The sequence below is a fragment of the Semicossyphus pulcher genome, unplaced genomic scaffold (assembly GCF_022749685.1).
Source record: "Semicossyphus pulcher isolate SPU_LCO1_2020_fin unplaced genomic scaffold, fSemPul1.0.p SCAF_7, whole genome shotgun sequence".
NCBI lineage: Eukaryota > Metazoa > Chordata > Actinopteri > Labriformes > Labridae > Semicossyphus > Semicossyphus pulcher.
The window spans coordinates 10633984-10659649 of NW_027211748.1; the positions used below are offsets into that span (position 1 = coordinate 10633984).

The window sequence follows — 25666 nt, forward strand, 5'->3', positions numbered from 1 at the left end:
CATCTATTACTCATTCTGGTACCAGGTACATAATATTTGACTATGGATCATTAACACTGGGAGCATTTGCATTAGTATAACTTGAAGAGCTTTCCTCAAAAAAAGTAATTATAATGTTGCTGAATATCAATGAACCTTCTGATAAGAATTTTTACTACAATTTTTAATGTTTTTTTGGAGTGTTGATATTATTTTCAGTGAAACATGCTGATTTGTTGGTTGAAAGTCTGGTTGGATGTTGTTCGTAAAAGTGGCTCCTCTCAGTATAGTACAGTACAGTAGGATTCAGAATCTATCATTGCAACTGTAAGGAAAGGTAATTTATGTTGTTAACATATTTGAATCAGCCCTTTTAAAATGATGGAAAAGACAAAGCTTCAGTTTGATGTTTTTTCTGCCTTAAAGTCTCAAAGATCTCAGTTTCGTTCTCTTTAGCGACCCTATGGCGATAAACGGTAATTGCAGGACCACACTTCCCAGATATCCAGACAGTGTCGCATGTGTGTGACGTCCATGGTTGTCCCCGGTTGTAATATTGATTTTCCTCACTGACTGTAGCTTTCCTTTTCAGACTGTTTGCCTTCATCTGAGTGTCAAATTTGTTTTTTTTTTCTTTGGATTTTCACTTATTTTTGAAGTTGTATCTGTAGTCATCGATCTTTTCTTTGTTTGTTCAGCCAGAGTAGATTACTGTTTACCCGCAACACTTGCAGAGACCAGAAAAGCAACCGCTTAGCTCCGCCTACCCTCTCTGGCAGACCGACCACTGCTGGGTGATGGAAAACGCGTCACTAACTGGGCACCGCTTGTGATTTCTTCCGCGAAAGTTGCCATAAACACCCAGTCTGTAACACTGCAAATACAAAGGCTTTCATCAGTCGGCCATAGCCTCAATCACCATTGTGTCACCTCATTCGGTGATAGATAGTAAAGAGCATCCATATATGGACAGAATTTGTGAAGCAAGTAAAATAGTCTCGGAAACAACTTGAGTCACCCCCCTCCACTTTTACTTTTTTCCAGAGAAAGAGTAAAAAAAATGGATGTGAAGCAAAATCACTTCCTGAAATGCAAATAAGAGAGAGAGAGAGAGGGGGGAGAGAGAGAGAGAGAGTGAAAGCATCCTGACTGTGCTAGTGCCAAGGCTGAAGGAGATAATCGCACCCCTAAACAGGATTAGGCCAGTCGACAGTGGGATTAGAGCTGCGGATAGGATTACAGTCTGTGAGATCAGATTAGCATAATACATGCCAGATTTAATCTGTTAGTGCTGCAAATAAAACCATCTGCCCGCTGGTTATTACACGGCCCTTTGATGGAAGAGACTTTTTTTTCCTTCCTCAGTCCAGGTGTCCCAGAACTGAGAAGGACACGAACCCTGTGCAGATAACGGTCGAAGTGGTGGAGAGGGGAGGAGAAAGAGAGAACAGACAGCGGGGATGAGAGAGAGAGAAAAGGCGTGGCGTACCTTTCTTTTTTTATTTAGCCTTTGAAGTTTTAAGATGCATTGCAAAGACTCCAAAGACAAAAATATAGTCCGCATAAAAGTCTAAGATTTTTCTTCGTGGGCCTTTGTTCCTTCTTTTACTATTTTCTTTTCACTACTTTTCACGCACGCTTATCTTTATGTGATTTTTACTGCTGTGTGGGACTGTTGTGGTAGCCTAATCCTTGCCTTAAAGCACATATCAGATAAATATATCATAGATATCCATCTGTGTGTCATAAAAGTTAGATTAGCTAATACTAATGCTCTTCAATGGGAAATCTCTATTCAAAAAGAAGAAGCTAAGTATCAGCGTCACTAGATTACTCATCTTTCTAGTTTTTCGATCATGATTTAGATAAATTGCAGGCTTTGATCTGCAGCCTGTGAGGCCCACACACTCTGAGAAAAGAGTACACCTCAGTCATTTCAGAAACAACGGTGCAGTTATCGACGCCTCGCCGCTGCCCGGACCTTGTGATTTCTGCTCAATGACTCTTCTTTCTCTCTCCCACTGGAAAGCAAGAATCAGAGATGATTAAATGAACGTTCCCAGGCCGCCTCACGCACTCACACTGCGAGCACTGGATGGCTTTCATAAAGTGCTGCTGCTCAAATCAATACCTGCGTGATCGCTCTGTTATTACTGATAATGAAAAGTACAGAGCTAACCTTGTTAGCTCTTACAGGAGCAGGGGCAGATCAGCACGGTACAGAGAGCATAGGGAGAGAAAACCGCTGTAAATAAAGTCACATGAAAGTTTGTTTGTGTGGAAAGAGATAGAGAGATAGAGGAGGGAGGGGGGCGTCAGGAAAAAAAAGGTCTAAGTCAAAGAGGTCTAAGTTTGGATCCAGGGCTCTTGTGTACGTGACATCTGACCCGAGGCATTTCTGAGAACCAACACCCTCTCAAGTGTGAATAACTCGTTGCCGTGTGTGTCGGTCTGTTTGTGTCACAGGTTTGTGTGGCTGCTACTGTGTCTGATACGTGTGTGTGTGTGTTCATGCTACCTGAGACTATTTTATTCTCCAGCTAGCACAGAATTTATTTAATTTTCAAAACCTTTTAAAACCCTCTCAAGTTTTCCATCCACACAAACTCGTTGTATTTATGTGGCTAACCTCATCGCTCTGTGTGGTCCGTGCTGCAGCCTTTAATCCTTTTCTCTCTGCCGTTGTTTGGTGAGGTTGGTAATGCGTCACCGGGGGCATATTGTAACTATTATCGTAGATTAACACTCCCTCCTCCATATCTCAATAAGCTGCACCCGGTCACATCAACTCCCTGACCACAAAGCTGTGCAGCATGGATCAATGTGGACAGTTAGTCCCAGCAGGGAGATATAGATATAATCACGAGGGTGTCAGTGTGTGTTCATGGTTTGATATAGAAATGTAAACCGCTGCACACATTGCTCTGCTGTGATGCTCATAAATTGCATGTTTCTTCACTGAATTTCAGGAAATTCCAGTTTCCACAACATGTAACATGATCTGAACATACCCAGTATATCAACTGATTGATATATTTTCTTATTTCATGCCGTATTGGAGCACACAGTAGACAAAGAGACCAACCGCTGGGCCCGGCCCTTTGAGTCTCCGCTGCTCTCCGGCAAAACAAAGCTTCATTCACAGCGTGTGTGAGGAGAAAGGGCTTTCATCTCTGCGTATGTTTAGACAGAAGTCACTGGAACGCCGGGCAGAGAACAGAGCAGCGTCACATCAGCACAACCGAGGCTTACGCCACAACATCACACCACAACAGTAAAGCAACAGAGATAAGAAGTAGAGAAATATGAGAAAGACACGCAGGGTGCATTTACATTTAAAGGTGGTGCTTCAAAACAGAAAACAGCAGATGTTTTTTGGTGTAACAAGACGAATTTTCAAGTGCTGAGAATTAGTTTGATGTCTGTAAGAAATTCCATGTTTTGTTGGATCGAAATGATTCTCGAAAAAGGGCCATAATGTAGATCTGAGAGGTCATGGGACGTTTAACAGGAGAGGAAAGCAAAACACAACATTTAAGCTAACAAACTTTTTTAAATGTGTGTTTTTTAATGTTTTACGTGACAGTTTTAGCTTAACAGGACTCTTTAAATTAATTAAATAAAATAATCTGAGGCGGAAAGATCACTTTTTGGCTGAAATGGTCACAGTTGACCCTTCGCTAAGCCCCTCCCTTGAACGGCCACTGTTCAATCGTACGTTAGCAACCGTAACTAGGTGCGGGAGGCCTGTCAAGCTTTCAGAACAACGGTGTGCATACGGAATCTGCAAGTCCAACAGCAGATATCCTCAAAGTTTAGAGGGGGGTGTCATATTTTTTCGCTTTTCCGAAGCCAAAAACTCGAGAGGAGACATGTCGGATGTGGATTATAAATTGTGGAAGGCAATCAACTGGTCTCCGGCCTTTGCTACCACCACCGATGCCTTTATTCTTCCACCCCTTGGTTTGTGCCATTGTTGTGACAAACTTGTACAGGATTTTGTTGGGCTTTCCTGTTGTGCCTTTAGGATGATCCAGTGTCTGGATTAAACCCTCGATATGCAAACAATTTCCTGACGCGCTTTTAACTAAGTGAAAAAGTGGGATAATTTAGTTTTGCTTGCAATGGGCTGAAACATATTAGATAATGAAAGTTACAGGGAGTCATATCTGAACATTAGCTTAAAATAAAACAATTTATTGACTCACCCTGCTGTGCAAGAACATTGCTGTTCCTGTATGATTGTCCTTAACATGATTTGTCAAGACGTGGGGTGCCTGACGCTTCACTCCCAACACTCCGCTGACTAATGATATTCTGGATGTAGCTTTCAAATGCGTGTTGTTGTTCTTTCTCTCTGTTTCTCTCTGATATTTGGGAACTACTTTTCCAGAAATGTGCTATTAATTCCCTTGGAGTATCTGTCACTGTTATAGTTAAATACACCAGTGCAAACGCTTGACAGGCCTGGCAACAGTAACCAAGGGGGGCAGGACTTAGCAAAGGGTCAATTGTTGCTTCTTTCAAAACAAGGCATTTTGAAGTGGTTTACATAAGACAGAAAAACATTAAGATAAGATAAAAAATATAACGTAAAACTAAATATTAGTCACGATTTTTGACAGGTTTTTCCAAAGATGCAGAACAGTAAACCAATAAAAGTTAAACAGACCTGTCACTGACCACCTGAGAAGTCTGGACGCTTCATAACATAGCAGCATATCAGAGACCTCTATTGGCCCTGCCCATTCAGCGCTTTATCCATTGGTTTACTGCACCTATTTTTCCCCAACCCTTTAAAGGAAGCAAGGTTTTCTTCACCTTTCCACTGTTGCACTCTCCATCTCTCACACACATTCACTGCATGCATCATGTCCTCTCCTCCAAAGGATGGGATGCAGCCCCACCCAGCATTCTTTACACATTGGTTCATTGTTTGTTTTAAATCCCACACAGTCACAAAGGCAGGGTTAGAGTTGCGAGCGTGGATGAGAGTCAGAGGAGAGAGCGATCAGGGTGGGACATGTTATTACAACTTATCATCAATCAGACTGCACGGTAGCCGAGGGATTATTGTTCCCTGTTTGGCCTGGAGTTTGGCAAGACTGATCTCACCAGGAGAAACTCAACCCCCCACTGATAATACAAAACACAATGTGGACTGAAGTTACAAGAAGGCACGGGAAGTTCAGCTGGCAGCAGGAGTGAGGAAAACAAGGCTCACTTTGCTGGAGGGTTGGCAAAATAACACATAACACTCCATTGTGTTTTAAAAGAAACCGGGCTCAAGAATAGTTTGGCTTCGGTAACGACAGTGTTAAAAACAATTCAAGCTAAACAAGTTAAACAATGAAGTTATTTTTTGGGATGTTTTGCGAGCCGGCGCTGCCATCAGGCGCATTTGGAGCCAGAGTCTGCGCAGTAGAGATCGCCTGCTGTAACCGTGGTGTTGAAGCCCTGCCCCTTTTCTGCTTACAGAAACACACATGTAACTCACTGAAAAAATGACAGAGATCCCTCGTGTCGCAGCAGAACGGCTTCTTTTGTTGGTCTGAAGCAGATAATCACGGATATGGAAAGTCCAATGACTGTAGTTCATGTTTTAGTTACGTCTCCTCTCGATGTTTCCTCCTCTACTCTGCTTATGCGGAACAGATCAGCTGCTGCAGCCGCTTTTGTCAACAGAGCTGTCAATCGAGGTGTTACACCCTCTTTTTATAGCATCAAATAGTTAATTAAAACTAAATGAACACTTGGACATAAACTAACATGATAATTATTCACTATGATGACAGAGAACATGTCTGAGAATGGTATTTTGATTTTTATAGTTTGACTCATGTCCCATTTGTTAACATAGGGGAGGCGGGCTTTATGACCTATACTGCAGCCAGTCAGCAGGGGGCGCTTGAAATGTTTTATGGAGCTGTCATGTCGTCCATCTTTTTATGCAGGTTTCTCAGCCTCGTATGCAGAGGTTCACAGATTAGCTTTTCTGTCAGGGTCTGTACTGACAACCATCTCCTGTACAAAGAACACTCTCTCTACTCTCATACAATGCCACTTCAAAAAGCCTGAACTATCCCTTTAAGATAGTTTGGGTGTGAAGAGATAATGTAACTCTGCTTCAGTTTTGAGTTCTTCAATGGACATGAAAGAGAAATGTCATAGATGTTATCAGTGGCATGAAAAGGACCAGATCACGAGGGAAGAGACGGGTTCTCTTGGAATAGTCGTTGTTTGTGTCGTATTTTCTCCGCTGAGCTCCAGAATCTTCCAGCGATCGGGAAGATTCCAGGAATCACTGTGTTGTTGGAGCAGGAGTGTCTGGCTGCTTTGTTGCCGTGGACACAGTCTCTAGCTGCGCCTCAAGGCCGCTGATGTCACAATAACAGCCACAAACATGAAGCTAGCGGAGTGGTGTCTTCTTCCTCCTCCTCCTCTCTGTCTGCATCTCCATTTCTCTCTCACCTCCCTGCGTGTGATGACCCACACTAATCACTTCTTCTGCAAGTTCTAAAATTTCCCTTACGCAGCTCTTACTCCACAGCCTCTCTCTCTCACTTATGCAGCCTGACGTTTCCTCTTCTGGGACCTCATTTTTTATTCAAGATGGCCGCCGGTGTTGGTTGATGGCTTTCTTTCTTTGCATGATTCGGCAAAATGTACCTAAAGTCACACACGTGTTGCTGCTTCAAACATTACCCTCCAACCTTAACAGGCACACATACTCACTGCTGTTAATCCGGGGGTCGACAGACAGGTTCATGTAGGGTGAACGCAACATGATCCTTCATGCCTTTTCTGCCCCCTCTGCACACACACTCAAACACACACACACACAATCTCCACACACTCTCACCCTCCCCTTCCTGCATGCCATTGTCACTCTCTGGATGAGTGCTATTAGAACCTGCTTTCAGCCCCTCTCATCTCACACACACGCACGGCACACTCGCCCACTTTCCCTCAGACACACGCACACACACACACACACACACACACACACACACCTCTGAGTGTTGTCAGTGTCAGAATTTTTCTGAATGCCAGCTCAGCTTATGGACAAACGTCCCGTCAGCATGGAAAGTTATGCTTACATGGAATTCCCCTTTAATCGATCAACATTACCCCGAACTTTATCTTATTTTTGGAGCTAAATAATCACTTATTTTTTTCCGTACTCTTCCAAAATTTAGACAAATTCTTGATTCAAGATCTAGTTACACTTTTTTATGGCGTTGGTGTATTTGTGTGCGCATTGTGTTCGCGTCAAGAGAAAAACAGTGCTTGCTTCATTTATGCACATTTTATCTACTGTATTTCAGCCTGAAATGTCTACCATGATATGGATCTGCACAAGCATTTAAAAGTAGATATAAAGCTTTCCATAATGTCGTACCTCAGTGAGCTATTCTGAAAGGCTTTTACATGAAAACAGAAGCACAAAAAAGTCGCTCTTCTGTTATTGAAGCATGAAAGAGACACAGAATCAAGGAGACATGTCTGTAATCCCCTCCCATCCTGTCACCTGCCTGCTGCAACACAATCTGAAACCATTTTAAAAGGAAACGAGAACATGAGATTCAGACAAGTGGACAAAACAAAATATCTTAAAGAGGCCCCTCTGCCATTTAAGTGTCCTTATCTCCCCCACACGTATTCCCTGCACCTGTCTGCTGCTCTGGTGTCGGTGAAAGTGAAGGAGCTGGGAGAGGGGAATGAAGTCATGACGGGATGCAGGGATGAATCCCAGTGGGGACAGCTCTGTCAGCGAGGGAAGGCACAGTCGGCCAATGTCAGCTCAGCTGTGCCAAAGGGCTGAAAGTAAAGACAAGTCTTTCCTAAACTCTGGACTGGACCGAGGCCGTTCGCGTGACGTCTGTCTGCCACCTGTTGCAGGAGCATGACCCCGACGTGCATGCATTAATGTGTGTGCATTCTTGCGAGGGGGAGAATGTTTCCTCCTCTCCAGACTCAGAGCGAGCTGCAAGAAGGGATCCCTGTCTATGATAATTATCTGAAGAGTTTGACGTGTGACCTCTGGTTGACTGCTGAGCCGATATATATGGATCTATGAGTGGACGGTATTTATAGCGTTGGTTAGATATGTAGCTAGGCTGGACGTTTGGAGAGCAGCAGCAATGTGTCAGTTATGACTTCCTGAGCTGAGCACAAACACACACACACACACACACACACTGACACGCAGACATGTCCCTGCTGGGACTGACAAAAATAGCAAGTTGTTAACAATTAGTGCTAGACTGAGCCCAGACCTAAAGTGAATTTGAGTGTCTGACATTGAGCTCGCTATAAACAAGGTAGCATGCTGTCATTGGGCGTGTGTTTCATGTAACAAAGAGATAACATGGACATCCATTAGATCACAACTTAGCTCATTGCTAGCATGGCTGCACATGCTTGTTCCCCTTTTAGGCTCTTCTTTGGCACAACGTTGCTTTGAACTTGCATGCTAACATCTGCTAATTAGCATTTAACACAAAGTTCAGCTGAGACTGCTGTTTTCATAAAACAAAGAAGGGGACAATGTTAATGACTGCACTAGATAAAAAGTCATTAAAGTTATCACGATCCATACTGAGGGAAATGTAAGTTTCTGTACCAGATCTCAGAGGAATCTACGCATAGTTGTCGAGCTATATCACCCGAACTCATAGTTAATTCATTCAACATCTGAGAATTTACAATCCATAAAAGTGTTGCTGAGACATTTCTATCCAGAGCAAAATGTTGGACCGGCCAACAGACCAAAACTGAAGTGTAAAAACCTAATAGTTCTACAGAGTAATAGAAAAAAAACAAATGAAGTTCTGTATCCAAGATGCCAATAATGACCTGACCCTGGTTGTTTTAACATACATACTTGTCCATAAATTGTACCGATAAAATATAACCTATCTGACTGAAGTTTGACCTACAGTCCGTGCATCATTTTGTCTCTGTTGTTCCTCATTTCAGGGCCGTTGCTCCAGGGAGAACTGCAAGTACCTGCACCCTCCCCCTCACCTAAAGACCCAGCTCGAGATCAATGGCAGGAACAACCTGATCCAGCAGAAGAACATGGCCATGCTGGCCCAGCAGATGCAGCTCGCCAACGCCATGATGCCCGGTCCGCAGCTACCATCTATGGTGAGAGGATACACACGTATGAACACACCACAGCTACTGCCAACGGTGAGGCCACATACACATAACGGCTCACGCAGCTCCCTCCCTGTCTGCGTGGCTCTTTCAGCGTATCGATTCCTCTCTCTGTCTCTGTCCCAAAGAAAGATGCACATTAAAGAGTACATTTTATCCACAGTTGTTTCATCCCTCTGCTTTTATTTGCTCTCATTCAGCCCATGTTCTCGGTGACGCCAGGCCTGGCCACCAACGCCAGTGCAGCAGCAGCTGCAGCCGCGGCCTTTAATCCCTACCTGAGCCCTGTGTCACCCGGCCTGATGCCCCAAGAGATCATGCCCAGCACCCCTGTCCTCATGGCCTCCAGCCCCACCATGAGCCAAGTCCCCAACGCTGCTGCTGCTGCAGCCCAGAAACTGCTGAGAACAGACAGACTTGAGGTAACAGACACGCTGATGGATTGAGCCTGGTTTTCTCATCATTTTGTTTTTGGTGCATTGTGTAGCATAGAGTCAGCCCACTCCTCCCAAAGACCTCCAGGAAAACTCTCATAAACTCATGTTTGCTTCTCAGTGTGAGTGGAGGCACCCAGGATGATAATGAGCCTGTAAACAAGACAAGTGTTGTTAACACGATGTTTAACAAGCACTAAAATAATTAGACCCTTTATTACCTGCAGAAAGTGTTTCTGAAAATGAACTGTAATATTAAGAGCAGGTACCATAACAGAAAGTAGAAGATAATTTAAGAAAATAAAACCTTCAGATGTTCATAAAGTGTAATATTTGATCAGCTCATGAGTGCATTCAAACATTTTGTTTGTAATTAAGAGCTGTTTACTTTTTTGATGAGCCCACTCTCACCTCATCTGCCTCGTCTAGTTCCAGCACACTTTGTGCTTTTGTACAGCACGTGTCATGAAACACTTTCAGATGAGCCTGAACTTGTTGAATATTTATTTGAGTGGGGAGGGCAGTAATGATTTCCATAGCACCCGTTAAGTAAAGCAACAGCAAAGGAACACATTCTTTCTAATCAAAAAAAAAAAAAAGACCTCACTGCTGAAAGCAAAACATTTGCTGCGGCAGCATTGCATTCTGGTCTTTCAAGGCTACTGTCAGCAGAGAAATTACTGTGCTTCCTCGTCTGCCGTGGCTGGTGGTGTTGAGTCTAGAGAGAAGGCTTTGTTCTCTGATTCTCATCTCCACCAAGTGAAACATCTACACTTTCTTATTATCACTTTTTCTCATAGCATTTTTTATGTTTGTGCTCAAAAACAAATGATAAACTCCACAATAGACGAGAAATGCAAAGCTGATCATGAAACAGCGTACATGTTGTACATACTCGTACCAGGAAAATTAAGAATTTAATTATTAAGCTGTCACCTTTACTGTTTTTAAGAAGGACATATTTATGTTAGATCACCCGAACACTTCTGCCACACTCAGCAGCAGGCGAGAAGAGTGGAGAGCAGATACCCATGTGCTCATCATGCATCTAATTTAAAAGAAGGTGCTGCCCTCTGGTGTCTCACATATAGATTTTTAAACATGTCTGAAACTCACGTCAACAACAAACACATCACAGTTCTTGATCAAGAATAAGAGATTTTATGTTTGTTTTATGAAAGAGCAAAAGCTTCAGCATGGCCTTTACCTTTGTTAATGTCATATTTAATCAGGAACTCTGTGTCTTACAGTTGTGGTGAAACAGGAAGTACGCTGTAGGTATCTGTGCAGATCTTGCTTAGAGGCCTAGAAAATGGTGCAAAGGGAATCTTCCAAAGCAAATTCAAACGATTTATTTGACTGCAGGTTCAACGGATGTTTGTGTCTAAGTATTCTCTATAATGGCAAAGGAGATGCTTGATGAGTCATCCTTAATATAGTCTTCCTAAACACACAAATGGTCTACATGGAACTATTGTCATGCTGCATGTATACATTTTTAAGTAACTCCACGTCTTCTTCATCCAGGTGTGTCGGGAATATCAGAGGGGCAACTGCTCCCGGGGGGAGAACGACTGCCGCTTCGCTCACCCCGCCGACAGCACCATGATCGACAACAACGACAACACCGTCACCGTGTGCATGGATTACATCAAGGGTCGCTGCTCCCGGGAAAAGTGCAAGTACTTCCACCCGCCGGCCCACCTGCAGGCCAAAATTAAGGCTACGCAGCACCAGGTGAACCAGGCCACAGCCGCCGCGGCCATGGTGAGCAGTCTGTACGAGCGCGATCACAAACACAACACGAGATGAGGACAATTAAACCAGGGCCTTTCTTGCTTTTAATCAGCCAGTGTGTATTGTGTAGCTGTTTTCAGTTCTGCTTTTGCAAGGTCAAATGATAAAGGTTGGTTTACATAGATCTGCTCTAATCAGGATGATATGAAGAAGGATCAGACATGGGAACATGATGATGCGCTCTTTTTGCCTCCCATACTAAAAAAACATGACCGTCTTGTTCCTTGTTCATCTCATCCTACACCACAAACACAGAGCCAGTTCCTCTCTCTCTCTCTCTCTCTCTCTGTCTATTACGGCCTGGTCTTTTTTGTGACACCATTGTTTCTGTGCTTCCTATCTCTTACTTCTCTTCCTCTTGACATTATTAAAAAGGGTTCATTGTGCTTTCAGTCCTGTCTCACAGTAGCAGCACCTGTGAATAATATTACAGCCTCACAGTGTTTTCTACGTGTGCTCTTATTGACATAGCGAGGCAGTGCATCGTTGTAATGTGACACTGACTATGATGTGCACAGTGAAACAGTGCTTCCATATAATTCTCTGTCCGATATGATTACTGAGACCCGCTTTAAAGTAATGATTGAATAATATTCTCATCGCTGTATTCATCCATCGTTGTGTGACAATGACTAATGTAGACTGGTAGTTACCATAGATTATTGATGATCGTTTAACTGTCGAGCAGTAGAGCTAGTGTCCACACTGTGCATGCCTTAGTCCTGTTATCCCCTTGTATATTGCATTCCAATGATTTGTTTTTTTATTTGTTTTTGTTTTTTCTCACCTATACCCAAACTGCACTGCTGCCCCCATGATGCACCTCTGCTTGCTGGTTTATGTTAATGCGCTTGAACCCCATTGGCCCATTGCCATCATGTGCTCGCTGCCTGCTAATTAAGACTCAGTCGGCTGTCAAATCACTGAAGCGACCCCTCGACGCAACCTTTGACCTGGTACTATGACCTTTCACCTTTTAGCTTGGCATGTGGCTTTGTTGTAGAGCAGTGTTTTTAACCAAAGATACCTAGCTATTTTTGTTGTCGTTGTCTCAGTGCAATGTCTGTTTTTTCCTCCTGTTGATCTGTCATTTTTACTGCCCGTGATGAAACGATTGTGGCTTTCCCGGTTAAGGTTTTTGCATCGAACACGAAACAAAATCATGTAGAAATCACCTCAAGCACGAATTCAAATGTGGAATTTCGTGATCAGGAGCCACAATCATTTCATCACCTGTAGCTTAATTAACCAAAGTGAGTGAGGGCTAGGGAAGTAGAGCTTCTATAACGGTGGCATGGCTTCAGTCTTACGTCCGAGTCAGTGGTCAGTGTTGTGGAGCAGCTCAATCAAATGTGTGCATGTCTGTGTTACTAGTGCATGTCAGATAATGGATAAGGGTGGGGCTAAGAGGAACAGTCTTTAAAACCATTACAGGAGTGATCCCACCATAACAGATGATTACAGTTCAAATGATTGTTCACTCCATCATCAAATCTTGTCACAGATATTCAGACCTCAAAGGTGGCCTCATGCCAGGGCGAAGTCCACACACAGAGAGTATCACTGTATCAAATCTTTTCTAACATCTGAACGGTGTCGCTTGGCTTGAGACCATTTTTGACCTTTGTCTGAGAGTGAACCATCACTTAAACATGGCTTACACAGTTTATCATGGAGCTAGCAGTGCAGCCTCCCTCTCTCTGTGCTTCCTACCTGTTCCACCTCTTGTTAGCAGCAGCCTTATTGTTTTAATAGTTAATGCTTGCATATGTTGCATTTAGTCAGCCCTAGGAGTACAACGTTAATCCAAGTCAGCTTCCTGTAATAATAATGAATATATGAATGCTTGTTAGCCAGACGCTCCAGTAAGCACCATGCTCCTGCTTGTGTAGTACTTGTGTCAGACTGCTGCTTGCTTGCTACTGATGATATGATGATATTGATGTTGTTGTTGTTGTACACACAAGGATGTTGTGATGCTGTTTCTGTGTGCTCTAACGACTGTACCTTTTTTGTTTTCTTTCCCGTTTTTTGCCTCTTTCCAACACACCCTCTCTCTCTCTCTCTCTCTCTCTCTTTTCCACGCACCTCTCTCCCTCTCTTTCTGTCTCTGTTTTTTTTATTTTCTTTCTCACTGACCCCCCTCTGTCTGGCTGGGCAGGGCATCGCCCCTAATGTCATGGCTCCCCTGCCCAAGCGGGCAGCCCTGGAGAAGGCCAACGGGGCCTCTGCCATGTTTAACACCGGCATGCTCCAGTACCAACAGGCCCTGGCCAGCATGCAGTTTCAGCAGCAGGCTGCTTTCCTTCCATCAGGTATGGCTCCCAAAGCGACCACCACTAGAGCTCTGGGATCAGTCTGACCCGGCTCCTGCTTGACTGGGTGGAGCAAAGTGGTAGATTACAGTACAGAGCAGTTCAGCTGTGGACTACTTATTATAAAACATAAAACATAAATGCTGTAGCTCTCATTATTTGCCAGTGAGGGTCAAATACTTGTATCTGAAATTGCAATTTAAAAGCTCAGAATGCTTCAATGAATTTGTGCAGTATGCTTTGTATGGCGTTGCATGGCCAATAGTAATGGGTTAGAATGTCTGTCTGTCTCTAATTTCCTTAATATAACTCCACATAGCTTCTTTCCCTGTCTAGTACAGTGTTTCTCAAACAGGGGGCAAAAGTATCCTCAGGTATTTTTATATTTTTTTACATATTAAATTATCCCTTCAATTCTTATTATATAGATATTTCTATGCAAAGTGTAAATGTTAGTTTGGTAAACCAACATTTATATTGAATATTTCTATTTTTAATGCTGTCCTGAACAGCTGTAAATGATCACATTGTTTACTTTTGCGCAGAGCCCGTCTAAGCGCAGCATTAATACAGCTGACAGCGCAGAGACTGAAATATACAGTATAACCATCAGTGCCAGGAAGAAAACTTGTTTTGATGGCCCAGCAGTTTTGTTTCTTTTTATAAACAAGGATTATTCTTTATAAAGGGGATGTATTACAGAAACAAGTTTGTGAACCACTAGTCCTTGCAGGCTGAAAGAGGAAGGCATGGATATTCATTAGAGAGAGGACAGAACTCAGTAGCTAGTTTGTCTGATTAAAGTGTCCGCGCTGTGATTATTTATAATCTGATGATAAACCACTTGTGGGGCTTTGGCTTTGGCTGGGATGAAGGGGGCCGGATGGTAATGGTTTCCTACAGTACGACTCAGTTTGGCAACAAGCAGCAGGCTGCGAAAGTCTGGCTTCTGTACACATCTGCTGCTCACTTCTGTCTAGAGTGTGTATATAATGTTTAATACAGTAGTTACACTCATAACCGCACTATGTTGTATTACACATTTATATGCATTTCACTTCAGACAAAAGTCTCATTTGATTAACAGATTGCCTTACGATGAGTTCACCACTTCGCCTTTTTTTTCCAATCACTGATGACTGTGTCCAAGAGATATTAACCTTTTTTTCCCACCTTATCTCTCCCCCTCACTCTAACGAAACCTTGTGATGGGCCTGTTTTGATTTCTCTTCCCTATCCAATCCACTTCCTGTTGCACTGCATGATGGGCAGGCTCAATATTGTGCATGACTCCTGCAGCCAGCGTTGGTAGGTTCCAGCTTTCCTTCTTTAGTTACCTGTAACCTCTTGTCTGTGACTCGCACGCCAAAATCCAAACATGCAGTGAATTTTTCTGTCAGTCTGATAGCGCCTTTTAGGAGGTTTTGGTGTAGATACTTTCTGTGATTTAAAGCATAATCAAGAGTCCACATTAGAAAAGACAAATACTGTGACATTTTAATGTTGTTTATTACATGTATGACAGCTGCTACTGTTCAGTATATCAATTTAAGACATGTGTCTGTGTACACCTACTGTATATTGCTTGACCATACTTTGTGCTCGTTCTAAACTTGGCTTTTGGCTGGTTTAAGCTGACACCTACTGAAACCCTTTTAAAAACATTAAAAAAACCAGAGGGAGTTCAATTATAACCTCCCCTCTTATCTCCTCTGCCTTAACGACTCATGTAAAAGCACAGTCTAAGTAACACACACAAATGTGGAAGCTCCTTACACTGTGCCACAGCAAAATCACAGGACCGACAATCAGTGACGGCAGAGGAAAGAAAGGGAAGCAGTTATATTGAATCCCCCCTCTGACTCCCTCTCTCTCCTCTTCTCCTTCCCTCATTTGCCTGGTTGTGTGTGTGTATGTGGCTCCACTGCTCCTCCTGTGTATTTATGCTTACGTGATTTTCCCTCCAAAAAAAAAGTTCCCATGATGCACGGTGGTAGCCCAGCCACTGTGTCTGCAGCCACCACATCTGCCACAAGCGTTCCCTTCGCAACTGCCTCCGCCAATCAGGTTTGCACCTCTACCGTCTCACTCTCTCTCTCTCTCTCTCTTAATGCACATGGACGATCTGGGGATGCTTGTGTCTGACAGCAAGGGGTGGGTTGGGGTAAAAGGCAGTACTCCTTCTTGTTGGCCTACACTAGGGTCCAACATGTGTACACATATCATACTGTGACGTTCTGAGACGTTTATCGCTATTTTATCTACAATCACAACATTCACACGTTTCTACGACTATCTTTCTGTCTTTCTGGAGCATAAACAAACTGTAATGCATTTAATGTTTGTCCTCATTGTAACCTCGATTTTTGTCCTTTCCCATTTTGAGGACTCTTCCTTATCAAAGTTGACTACCAACGAATACATGCAATTGGTATGTATGAGGTAGTTTTTAATTCATTTTTTTTAAAAGAGCCATTCGCACAGCTTGTTCTACCGTCGCTATCTTGTGCTTGGCTTTTTGTTTTGTTTGTTTTTCCATTTTTTTTCTCCGCTGCTGCTTCCAGCGAGTAAAGCAAAGATGGTGTTTTAAAAAGTCGGACACGTTCATTAAGAAAAGTGTTAAAAGACTTCTGTTGCATTGCACAATTTCATGCTACCAGAGGAGAGACTTGTAGGATGAATCATGGTGCAGTTCTCTTCATATCACTGAGGTGTGCAGGTCAACAACATGGAGGACGTAGATTTGCATGGGGGAGCCACCTCACTGACAGTTTCCCTTTGCTCCCCTCATCATCGCATCCCCTTCCTTCACCCCTCCTCTTCCCCTCCCTGCTTTCCAGGAGTGTTGTTTAACTCTTATTGACATCTCACGTCGGAATGAACCGTGCCACAACTGTAGCCAAAATGCTTCTTCTATTTTTGCCATCTATCCTTTTTGAGTTGCTGAATCCATCTTATTGTGAAAGGATGTGTTTGTGTTGTCGGCTAGCGTCCATGTTGAGTTCTGGATTCTCCCTCTGATCTCTCGGTGTGTTTTCTACCCACAGATTCCAATAATATCTGCAGATCATCTGAGTAGTCACAAGTACTTGACTCAAATGTAGTTCCTCTCAAGAACAGTGAGTTCCTATTTAAATCCTCACATTCTTCAGCTGATGTTGTGTGAATCATTTTAGCTCTGCTTTAAGATTGATTTAGTTTGCACATAAAAGTTATGCCTCTTTATGTAACAAAAATGTATCGACTTTTAATGTGAAATCCGTCATGTCTTCCAGATCAAATGAATGTGTGCTGGCACCGTCCAAGCCAAAAGAGTTCAGCCTTTATGTACATAACCTTCAGAATGTCAAGCAGCGGGACGAAGAGGAGGGTCTGCCATCTCTCAGCCGGTCCACGACGATGGTCTCATCACACGAGTAAACATCAAAGGTGCAACACATGATCTGTGCCATCTTCCCGCATATCAACGTCAAGAAGAATTTGCTGTCAAATTCAACGTCCAGCCGAGAGAGGAGGATATCTTGGTGCGGGGGTCAGTGTGGGGAACATCACACCTCTGTGTCTGACTAAAGCGAAGCACTCAATTAGTTCTAATTATGATCATTACTGCACGCACACAAGGTCAAGAGCGTGGTTGCACAAAGCAACATCCAGTGCTGGTACGTTAGTAGACCAAGATTTTTCTTTCCTTTTTTATTCGTTCTGCTTTATTTTATTTTTTTTAATTGATAGCCATATTTCATAGTTTACACGTGAAATGCAAACATGCACCTTGAATTTGAATTCAAAACTGAAAGGCACAATGATTTTAACAGGAATTTTATTCGCCAAAAGAATTAGGCATGTACAGTATTGTGTTTTTACAGCTACTAGTGAAACTAGATGTTGAAATGAGGGTCTTGGACATATGAATGTTCTGGGTAAACCAACATACCTGTGTACCTTGAAAGCACAGCCAGGCTAGCTTTTCTCTCACCTTGTCATGTGCCATCGAGGCCATACAGCTAAAACCAGAGTGTTATCTCAGCAGTGTTATTTGTTTACCGAAGGTTCAAGTTTTGTATGGCTCTTTTTGTATTGTTCTGTTTCAGAATCTCCATTGTGAGTGTTTTTTTTTAACTCTTTTTTTTTTTTGTTTCTCTAATTAATCAGTTTTAGAAGTGGGTTTTTTTTTATTTTGATGTTTTTTCTTTGAAATCAAAAATGGAGGGTTTTTCTAAAGTTTGTCGTACCTCTTTTCATAGACTAGTGTTGTTTGTGTTTGTTGGGATAAAGAAAGTCCATTGACTCTAAAGCCTGGTAGAGGGTGTAGCTTTGATTGACAGTGTGTTACCTTGTTCCCCCTCTTTTAAAGAGAAGCCGCTCTCAAACTGCGTCTCCAAGACGCACCGTAGAGCCGCACACCGACGGGAATTTAAAACAACAGACCTGAAGGTCTATTAGGTCATTTAAACCACATGTGCACTTGAATGATTGTTTGTCTGCTCACCCTGTTTTGATTTCACAAGCCATCCTGAGCAAACTTTCACTTTTGAGGGGATGAAACACGTTATTGTGTCGATTTCCAAAACAAAAGATGAAAGTTCAATCTCACTTGTAGATCTGACGACAGAAACCAAAGCACAGTTTTTCTCCCGGTCGTGTTCACAAACGATTACAGCAGCATCTCTCAACAGGCTTAAACAATTAAGGAAACGTGTTCATCATCTTTCATTCGCGTCTCCATGATCACTTCCTTCTTTTCTGTTTCCACAGAGGTGTGTAGTATGTCTTTACCGATTGTAACGTACCTAACAAAGCCTTAGATTACGATTAATGGGTCTCAGCCCAATCAATGTACTTCAATCACCATGCAGGTAAAGAACACCAATGATGTTTTTAAATCTCTCACACGCCGCTAATGATCTTTTTTTTGTTCTTTCTCTCTGTGTAAAAGAAACAATTACTCTCTTAAATTTCATGTGTTATGTACTACTTAAGGATTGAATCTATTTGAGGTATGTAGTTGTAGATTTTTCTTTATTTTTGCCTTACTATATATTACTTGACAACATTGATATAGCCGTTGTAGATTTTGAGGTAGTATGACATTCATAACTTTTTCAAACCATATAAATGATAATGTGTTGAGTCAGTTTTAAATATTCACTTCATTCATATAGCTGGATGTCTTTTTCAGTTGATGTTACATTATCAGTTAATTTTGTCGATGAAAGAGGGTTTTTTGATACAAGGAAAGAGATCAATAATTTCTCTGAGTAGACAAAAAACTAATGTTTTAACCAACTTCCTTGTAACATGTCGAGATCATGTTTGAAAATATATTGTATGATATATAGATTGCCATGTTTTAGAGTAAAAATTATTTTCTACTGTATCCATTTCAAAAAAAAAAAAAGATATGTACTTTTGTTTGAATATTTCTTAAGTTTGCCCTGAATGTCAGGCCAAAACGAGCAGTGAGATTGACGGGTGTTTGGATGTTTGGAGGATAGTGAGATTAGGAGCGAGGAAGCAAAGGCTTCTCCGGAACTGGAGGGGTCCGAAATGCTGCAGACGATGAGTTCGAACCTAAGGGACGAAGGTTGACTTTTTGCACTTCTGTATATAGTCAAATGAACAGAGAAAAAAATGTGTATCATATTGAGATATTATTTTGAATAAAAAAAGATCTATAATTATAAGGAATTTTGCTAGATTAATTTAAATTCTTAAATTAGAAGACCAGCTAAATAAAAAAATCGCTTGCAAAGAAGGGCACTAGTTTCTTGGCCAATGCATTCAGAGGAAGCTATGCGCTTTTTGTCTTATTTTTCACTGGCTAGTTTCTCCAAGGAATGTCGCAGGGGACTAAATACCCCCATGTCACGCTAACTCCACCCCTCCTGTAGGATTACACATCCAGTGAAGTCCTGTTATCATTTGTTGGACTTGGTCATGCAGTATTGCTGCTCCCATGGTACAGTTGATACATGAATATCAAAATTTATATTCTATTATAGTTTGATTTGACTGCATGTAAAAGTACAAACATGTAAACAAAAGAAACTGCGTAGATATGTAAAGAAAGATAACATTCAGAATACACAGTACTATGTTTATTTTATACAATTATGCATACAGTAGATAACATCCACAGTGGGGAGAAATAATACTTCAGAAACAAGTCATCTTACTCTTGTGTGAAAAAATAATTTCAAGCAAACATGTTATTTAAAGAATGACGAAATATTAGCACTCATCCACCCCGGATACTTTCTCATAGCCATATATTTACAGTGGACACTGACTCACAGGAAGTTGTTCTTGCTATCATATCTGTGCTCTCAGCAGGCGAAGGCTCACCACACCAAATGCGTATTTGGCATATTTACTCTTTAAAATGAATGTAAGTCACCGCTCAACATGTTTGTGACTCGAGGCTGCTGTTTAGTCGCTACAGAACCAAAGCACCATGTTTCTCCAAACCAGATGTTCAGTCTGCTGACTGGTACAGAGGGTTTCGCTTCCCTGCTGAGGGCACACGTGCGCTTTGACTGCTTTTTACTCGTAAGTGCAACCACCAGTTATGTATTTGCTAACAGTTGCCACACAATAATGTACTATTCTGACTTCAGATTTGTTTATGCACATTTTATTGTTGCCATAATTGACTCTTGCTGTATGGATGAAAAAAAATCTGAATAAAACAATATTTGATTTGCTCATGCAACAGTTGTGTGTGTGTGTATTTATTGACACGTGAACATTGAGGCCTTGTCACTGAAGATCTACACATCTGTTATATCCTGCAGGTCAACATGCATGTATACATATTTCATATATTACTTTTCAGTCTTATTCAAGAAGATAATCCAGGTCTGTATATTCCAAATCGTGTCTGAACTTCGACCTTGTGATCAGATCATTGCTACCTTGAGGGTTCAGAGTCATTAGACTGGAGCAGCTCCTCAGAGACTGATATATGACATGTGCAAGGTTAAACTGATTGTGCGCAGGGTAATTATCAAGAGATTGTGTGCACTATGTGGGTCAGAAGTGATTTTAATAATGTTGGATGAAGCCCATATGAAGTCACTACATGTCTCCCACAGTACTGTGTATGAGCATGTCACTTTTCGGTGACATCAGGGGTCTTATTTTTTAATTTTCCATGATTTGATGAGAGCGTTTCAGAAGCTTTGGGTAGATTACTCGCACGGTGAGTTGTGTTTGCCCGTCTGTTATCCAAATGCTGCTTTCAATCCCAAATGGTGTGACAGGGTTTTCTAATACAAATACTAATGCAGAAATGTAAGATTTAAGATCAGTCGAGAGACGAGCTACTTTCCCTTCCATAAAGGATCTTATGTTGCCAGGTGTCATCTGATGGTTTGATAAGATTGTCACGACAGATAAAGAATAATTAATGTTCCTGCTAGAGAATAATTACAGTTAAATTTGAAGTACTTTTGGTATTTCTACTTCATGCTACTTTAGAATTTTATATCTAAATATATATTATATTTGATCCACATATCAGAAAGAAACATCCTCTTTATTAATTATACACCTGTAATTCCGAGCAAAACATGACAAGAATATAATGCATTTGATTCAATTGAAAAAGTAGATATAATTAGAGGTAACACTTTATTATACAGGTCCCATTTTTCCTAATTACTCCATAGGAACAACCTTGAAACAACAATGCATTTTAGTAGAAATGAAAGGATATTTAGACGATGATCTGAGGCAGATAAATGCATTTGATTAATTGCGTTGGGTTTATAAAGAGTGACTAATTTGCAGAGGAATTTCCATGAAGGAACAACTAAATTATTTATGACTGACTGTCAGACTATTTAGGCTACATTAGCAATTCATTACAGTAATTGGAAGTCTGCCAAATGAAGAATGTGTTCTTATAACTGGAACAAAATCCCATACATTAAATTTCAGGGAGCTACAAAATAAAGTCTTAGTGATTCAGCGCCATCTTTAAAAAATTACAAAAGTAAAATCTGCTCATATGTTAAAGTATCAGCAAAATCAAATGTGATAATTAACGTAATATGTAATAGTCTAATAGTTATTTAACATGTATTTTACTGATAATACTTATATGCTCACATTATAACAACAGGGCTTTTCCTTGTTAGTGTTTTTCAGTGCTACTGCATGTGATGAGGATAATGAGTTAGTGAATGACCTCATTAGCATGCATGCTAATGTACAATCATAATTACAGAGACATTGGGCAGCTCGAGAGCCTCTAATTGAGAGCAATGACCGTGACTAAGTGTATGAGGTCAGAGGTCATGCAGACTGGGCCACAGACTTGCACACGCCTGCAGTATCTGTCTGGTCATCTGACTGAGGAGGTTTCGGGTGACGGCTCCTTTAAGAAAGCGGAACTGAGCGTCGCTGTTTGACGCGCTGAGGATGTGGTGGGCAGGAAACGCCGTGAAACAGAGCAGAGACACGATCACGCTTCCCAGCAGCAGCGTTTGCACAATTCAGTGCGATCAAAATGCGCTTTAATCCGCCACGCTGATGTCCAGGAGCGGTCGGATCTGGGCTCCGCGGCTGTCGCAGAGGATTTGCCGGCGTGGGGTTTGACTGCTAGCCGAGCGAGAGGACAGCCTTCCCAGCCTGCTCGCTTTGAAAACATCGGGGCTGGTCAGCGGGAGGGAGAGAGAGAGAGGAGGCTTCGTCGCGGAAAAAAGGAGGTGTCTGCCTTTTTTTTCATTTCTCCCCCCCTACAACACCCACCCCGGCCATGAGGGAGTACAAAGTGGTTGTTTTGGGGTCAGGAGGAGTCGGCAAATCCGCGCTGACGGTCCAGTTCGTGACGGGCTCCTTCATCGAGAAGTACGACCCCACGATAGAGGATTTCTACCGGAAGGAGATCGAGGTGGACTCGTCCCCGTCCGTGCTGGAGATCCTGGACACGGCGGGGACCGAGCAGTTCGCCTCCATGCGAGACCTGTACATCAAAAACGGGCAGGGCTTTATTTTGGTCTACAGCCTGGTCAACCAGCAGAGCTTCCAGGACATCAAGCCCATGAGAGACCAGATCATCCGGGTGAAGAGGTACGAGAGGGTGCCCATGATCCTGGTGGGAAACAAGGTGGACCTGGAGGGGGAGAGAGAGGTGACTTCCGGGGAAGGCAAGGCGCTGGCCCAGGACTGGAGCTGCCCGTTTATGGAAACTTCAGCCAAAAATAAAGGATCAGTCGACGAACTGTTTGCAGAAATAGTCAGACAGATGAACTACTCAACAGTTCCCAGTGGTGGCGACCAGTGCTGCTCATGTGTCCTGCTCTAAAAACAAACCTACAGAAAGAGTGCACCCGGGCTGGATTTGAGCTTCTTACTTGTCCTGCAGGCTTCTTGCAAAACTCTTCTCTCTCCTCACACTGTTGTCTTATTGTTGCACACAAACACAAATCGACGATGACAACAATCGATCATGTATAATAGTCTGGAAAAGTGTTTACATGACAAAGTTACTTGAATGTTTTGAGGATTTTTTTTATAGCTTTGTATATGACACTTCTCTGGAAATGTGCCTCAATGGGAATGTCTTATTGTGAAACCTAAGAGACATCTGCTTTTGTTTTTGTTAATTTTAGTGGTTTTATTTTGTTAAGTTGTTGTTACATCTTCTGGGCCGGATCCATCTGTCTTAGAGTGGTGGTGGTTGTGGGATTGGTCGCTATAAGGATCTTTTAGGCTGAAATTACAGAGCAGGAAACTTGAAAGTGCTTAAAAATCTTTCGCTCTTAAACGTATCAATCACCGCTCAAGCCTTTGCACAGGTTGTCAGATCTGATTTACACAATTTATCAACCCAAAAAAGGTCAAGTGTGATGCAAGAGATTCACCCCACCCTCTAAGATACTGTATTTGAAGCTGTGGACTGTGGTGGAGTTGTGTTTCCCTACATATTCTTTGAGTTCTCTCCTCTTTGGTGTGGTGAAAGTGGATTTATCATGGAACTTGCACTTAGCTGACGGTGTCCCTCCTCAGTGTGCACAAACAAGGACCTTAGTGCATTGCTGTCGCTGCATGGGGAACGCCACGACCCCATGTCAAGTGCCTTCCTAAGAAAAACTCCTGTGACTGTGCCAACTGATGAGCCCTTCTTCCTCTGCAGTGCGTCTTGATGGCAATCAGAACTTTTTAGCAGTTTTCAGTATCTAGTTTCATTTTGGTGTCAAAAGTGAGAAGAGCCTCTTCCTGCTGTACTGACAGGAAGCGCAGCCTGTGTCGGACCTGCTGTTTCAGGGTCAGATTCAGGCCGTTCCTCCAGGTACTAGTCCCAACAAGAACAACAGATTAACTTTAACCGACCAGGAATTTGGTTCTGTGAATGGCAAGCCATGTCTGTATTATCTAGGATTTTTTCCTTTTTCTAAAAAATGTGACATTTTTTGACTTCTACCGTAATTGTAATTCTCCCTTTGGACAAATCTTCTGCCATCCACCTGTCAGTTTAAAAGACTTGTAATACAAAAAGCATTTTACCTAACATAAAGTGTCTGCTTTTTATTTCAGGGGTCCTTTTTTAATTGATTGCCCTTTCAAAATTCAAAATGATGTCTTGTTCTAGCAGCTCGGATTTGCTTCTTTTTTGTTTATATGGTAAAAAAATGTAATGTATATGTGGGTGTCAACCACATCTCAATCGGGTGGCGACTTATTATGGTATTTAGATGTCATCTCATAGATGTGAGGTCAAGCTTTTAAATGTTTACAGTTCCTATAAGGATGATAGGCCTTAAACACCCAATTAGTATTATTCAGTGACGTTGCCCATGTGAATGAAAACCGTCTCAGTCCAGTTGTTTGGATAGTGGGAAGGGTTTCCAGTCAGAGTGTTTAGCTGGGGATGGCTGTTTCCCCTCAACCTGCTGCGTGTTTTGCTGCAGAGGGAGCACAGAGAGGGCTTTCTGTGTCTTACATACATACATACTGTAGAATGGCACATCCCTAAGACTAGCCAATGAGCTGCTGCCTCAAGTGTCAAAGCATCAAACCACAGAGATTTAAAGTCGAGATTACGAGATTCAATCTGAGGACATGTCAGCACTATTCATGCTCTTTGTAAAGAAAATGATTTAAAACTATAGCTGCAACTGTCAGTGAATTAAATTCTAAGCTAAAACACTGTGCAGTCCTTAATTACAGATTTATTCAATTTATTAACATCTATCAACTGCAAATTACTCCAAATGTATTTCTGCTCATCTTGAACTCCCACATGGCTGCACTTTGTGAAACTCCAAATCTTTGTTTTTTTAAATATATTTGGCTGTTACAAACAAAGAAATGAAGTTCAGCTAAAAAACAAGGCTTTATTTCTTCACAAGAGTTTGACCCCTTAAAAACAATCCATCGAGATTCCATCTGCCTCAAATGTGAACAGTTATTGGCGGTTTGAGAAGAATTAATGCCACCTTAGTTACTGATAGATGAAAAGGTGGCCTTCATTTCTATTTATTTGATTGTAAATGTATGACCTGGATCTCATGCACACAAATCAGCAGCACAGTAAAATATTAAGTTAAAGACTAATAAACTCTGACTAATAAGACTTTGTCATTAACAACCAGGAAATCCTACAATATTTCCCTGAGGTTTCTGTTTCTAAATACAGAAGGAAGCAGACCACAAAAGAAAATGTAAAGTAGATTAAGATGTTCAGCTGCTCATATCTGATCCCACAACAGGTGGTTAAACATGTTTGTTTGCCTTACAGGTATAACTCAATGACTAAAACAAGCAACAGCAGGTCTATTGTCTCTGCATATCAGTAACTATTTTCTTTACTCACTTCCTGTTCTTTACCTGAGTTTTTAAATTATGTAATTCATTAGAATTCTACTCCCCTACATTTCAAAGGGAAAGATCAGTTTGTAAAGCACAATGCAGTGTTACCCTTAGGCTTTACTAAACCTCTTATATAAAGAAGACCTGGATGGATGATGG

At 41.9% G+C, this 25666-nt stretch overlaps 2 protein-coding genes across 21 annotated transcripts in view; both read left to right on the forward strand.

The window, feature by feature from the left end:
- The window catches only part of mbnl1 (muscleblind-like splicing regulator 1), a 40259-nt gene extending 19857 nt beyond the window's left edge, over positions 1 to 20402 (forward strand). For 4 of the 20 annotated variants that reach the window (XM_069684569.1, XM_069684570.1, XM_069684568.1 and 1 more), the window contains exons 3-12: positions 8962 to 9177; positions 9345 to 9566; positions 11106 to 11345; positions 12278 to 12331; positions 13537 to 13690; positions 14963 to 14998; positions 15666 to 15757; positions 16077 to 16121; positions 16738 to 16809; positions 16966 to 20402. In XM_069684569.1, the coding sequence (XP_069540670.1) occupies positions 8962 to 9177; positions 9345 to 9566; positions 11106 to 11345; positions 12278 to 12331; positions 13537 to 13690; positions 14963 to 14998; positions 15666 to 15757; positions 16077 to 16121; positions 16738 to 16794 (1116 nt within the window). In that variant the 3' untranslated portion in view covers positions 16795 to 16809; positions 16966 to 20402. The remainder of the gene's footprint in view (positions 1 to 8961; positions 9178 to 9344; positions 9567 to 11105; positions 11346 to 12277; positions 12332 to 13536; positions 13691 to 14962; positions 14999 to 15665; positions 15758 to 16076; positions 16122 to 16737; positions 16810 to 16965) is intronic. The other 16 variants (XM_069684573.1, XM_069684575.1, XM_069684576.1 and 13 more) reach the window with 16 other exon arrangements.
- Positions 20403 to 22154: 1752 nt separating this feature from the next.
- Positions 22155 to 24226, forward strand: LOC138611844 (ras-related protein Rap-2b-like). Its single transcript, XM_069685095.1, has one exon. It carries the CDS (start codon positions 22452 to 22454, stop codon positions 22998 to 23000), a length of 549 nt encoding a protein of 182 aa, XP_069541196.1. The 5' UTR covers positions 22155 to 22451; the 3' UTR covers positions 23001 to 24226.
- Positions 24227 to 25666: the final 1440 nt, after the last annotated feature.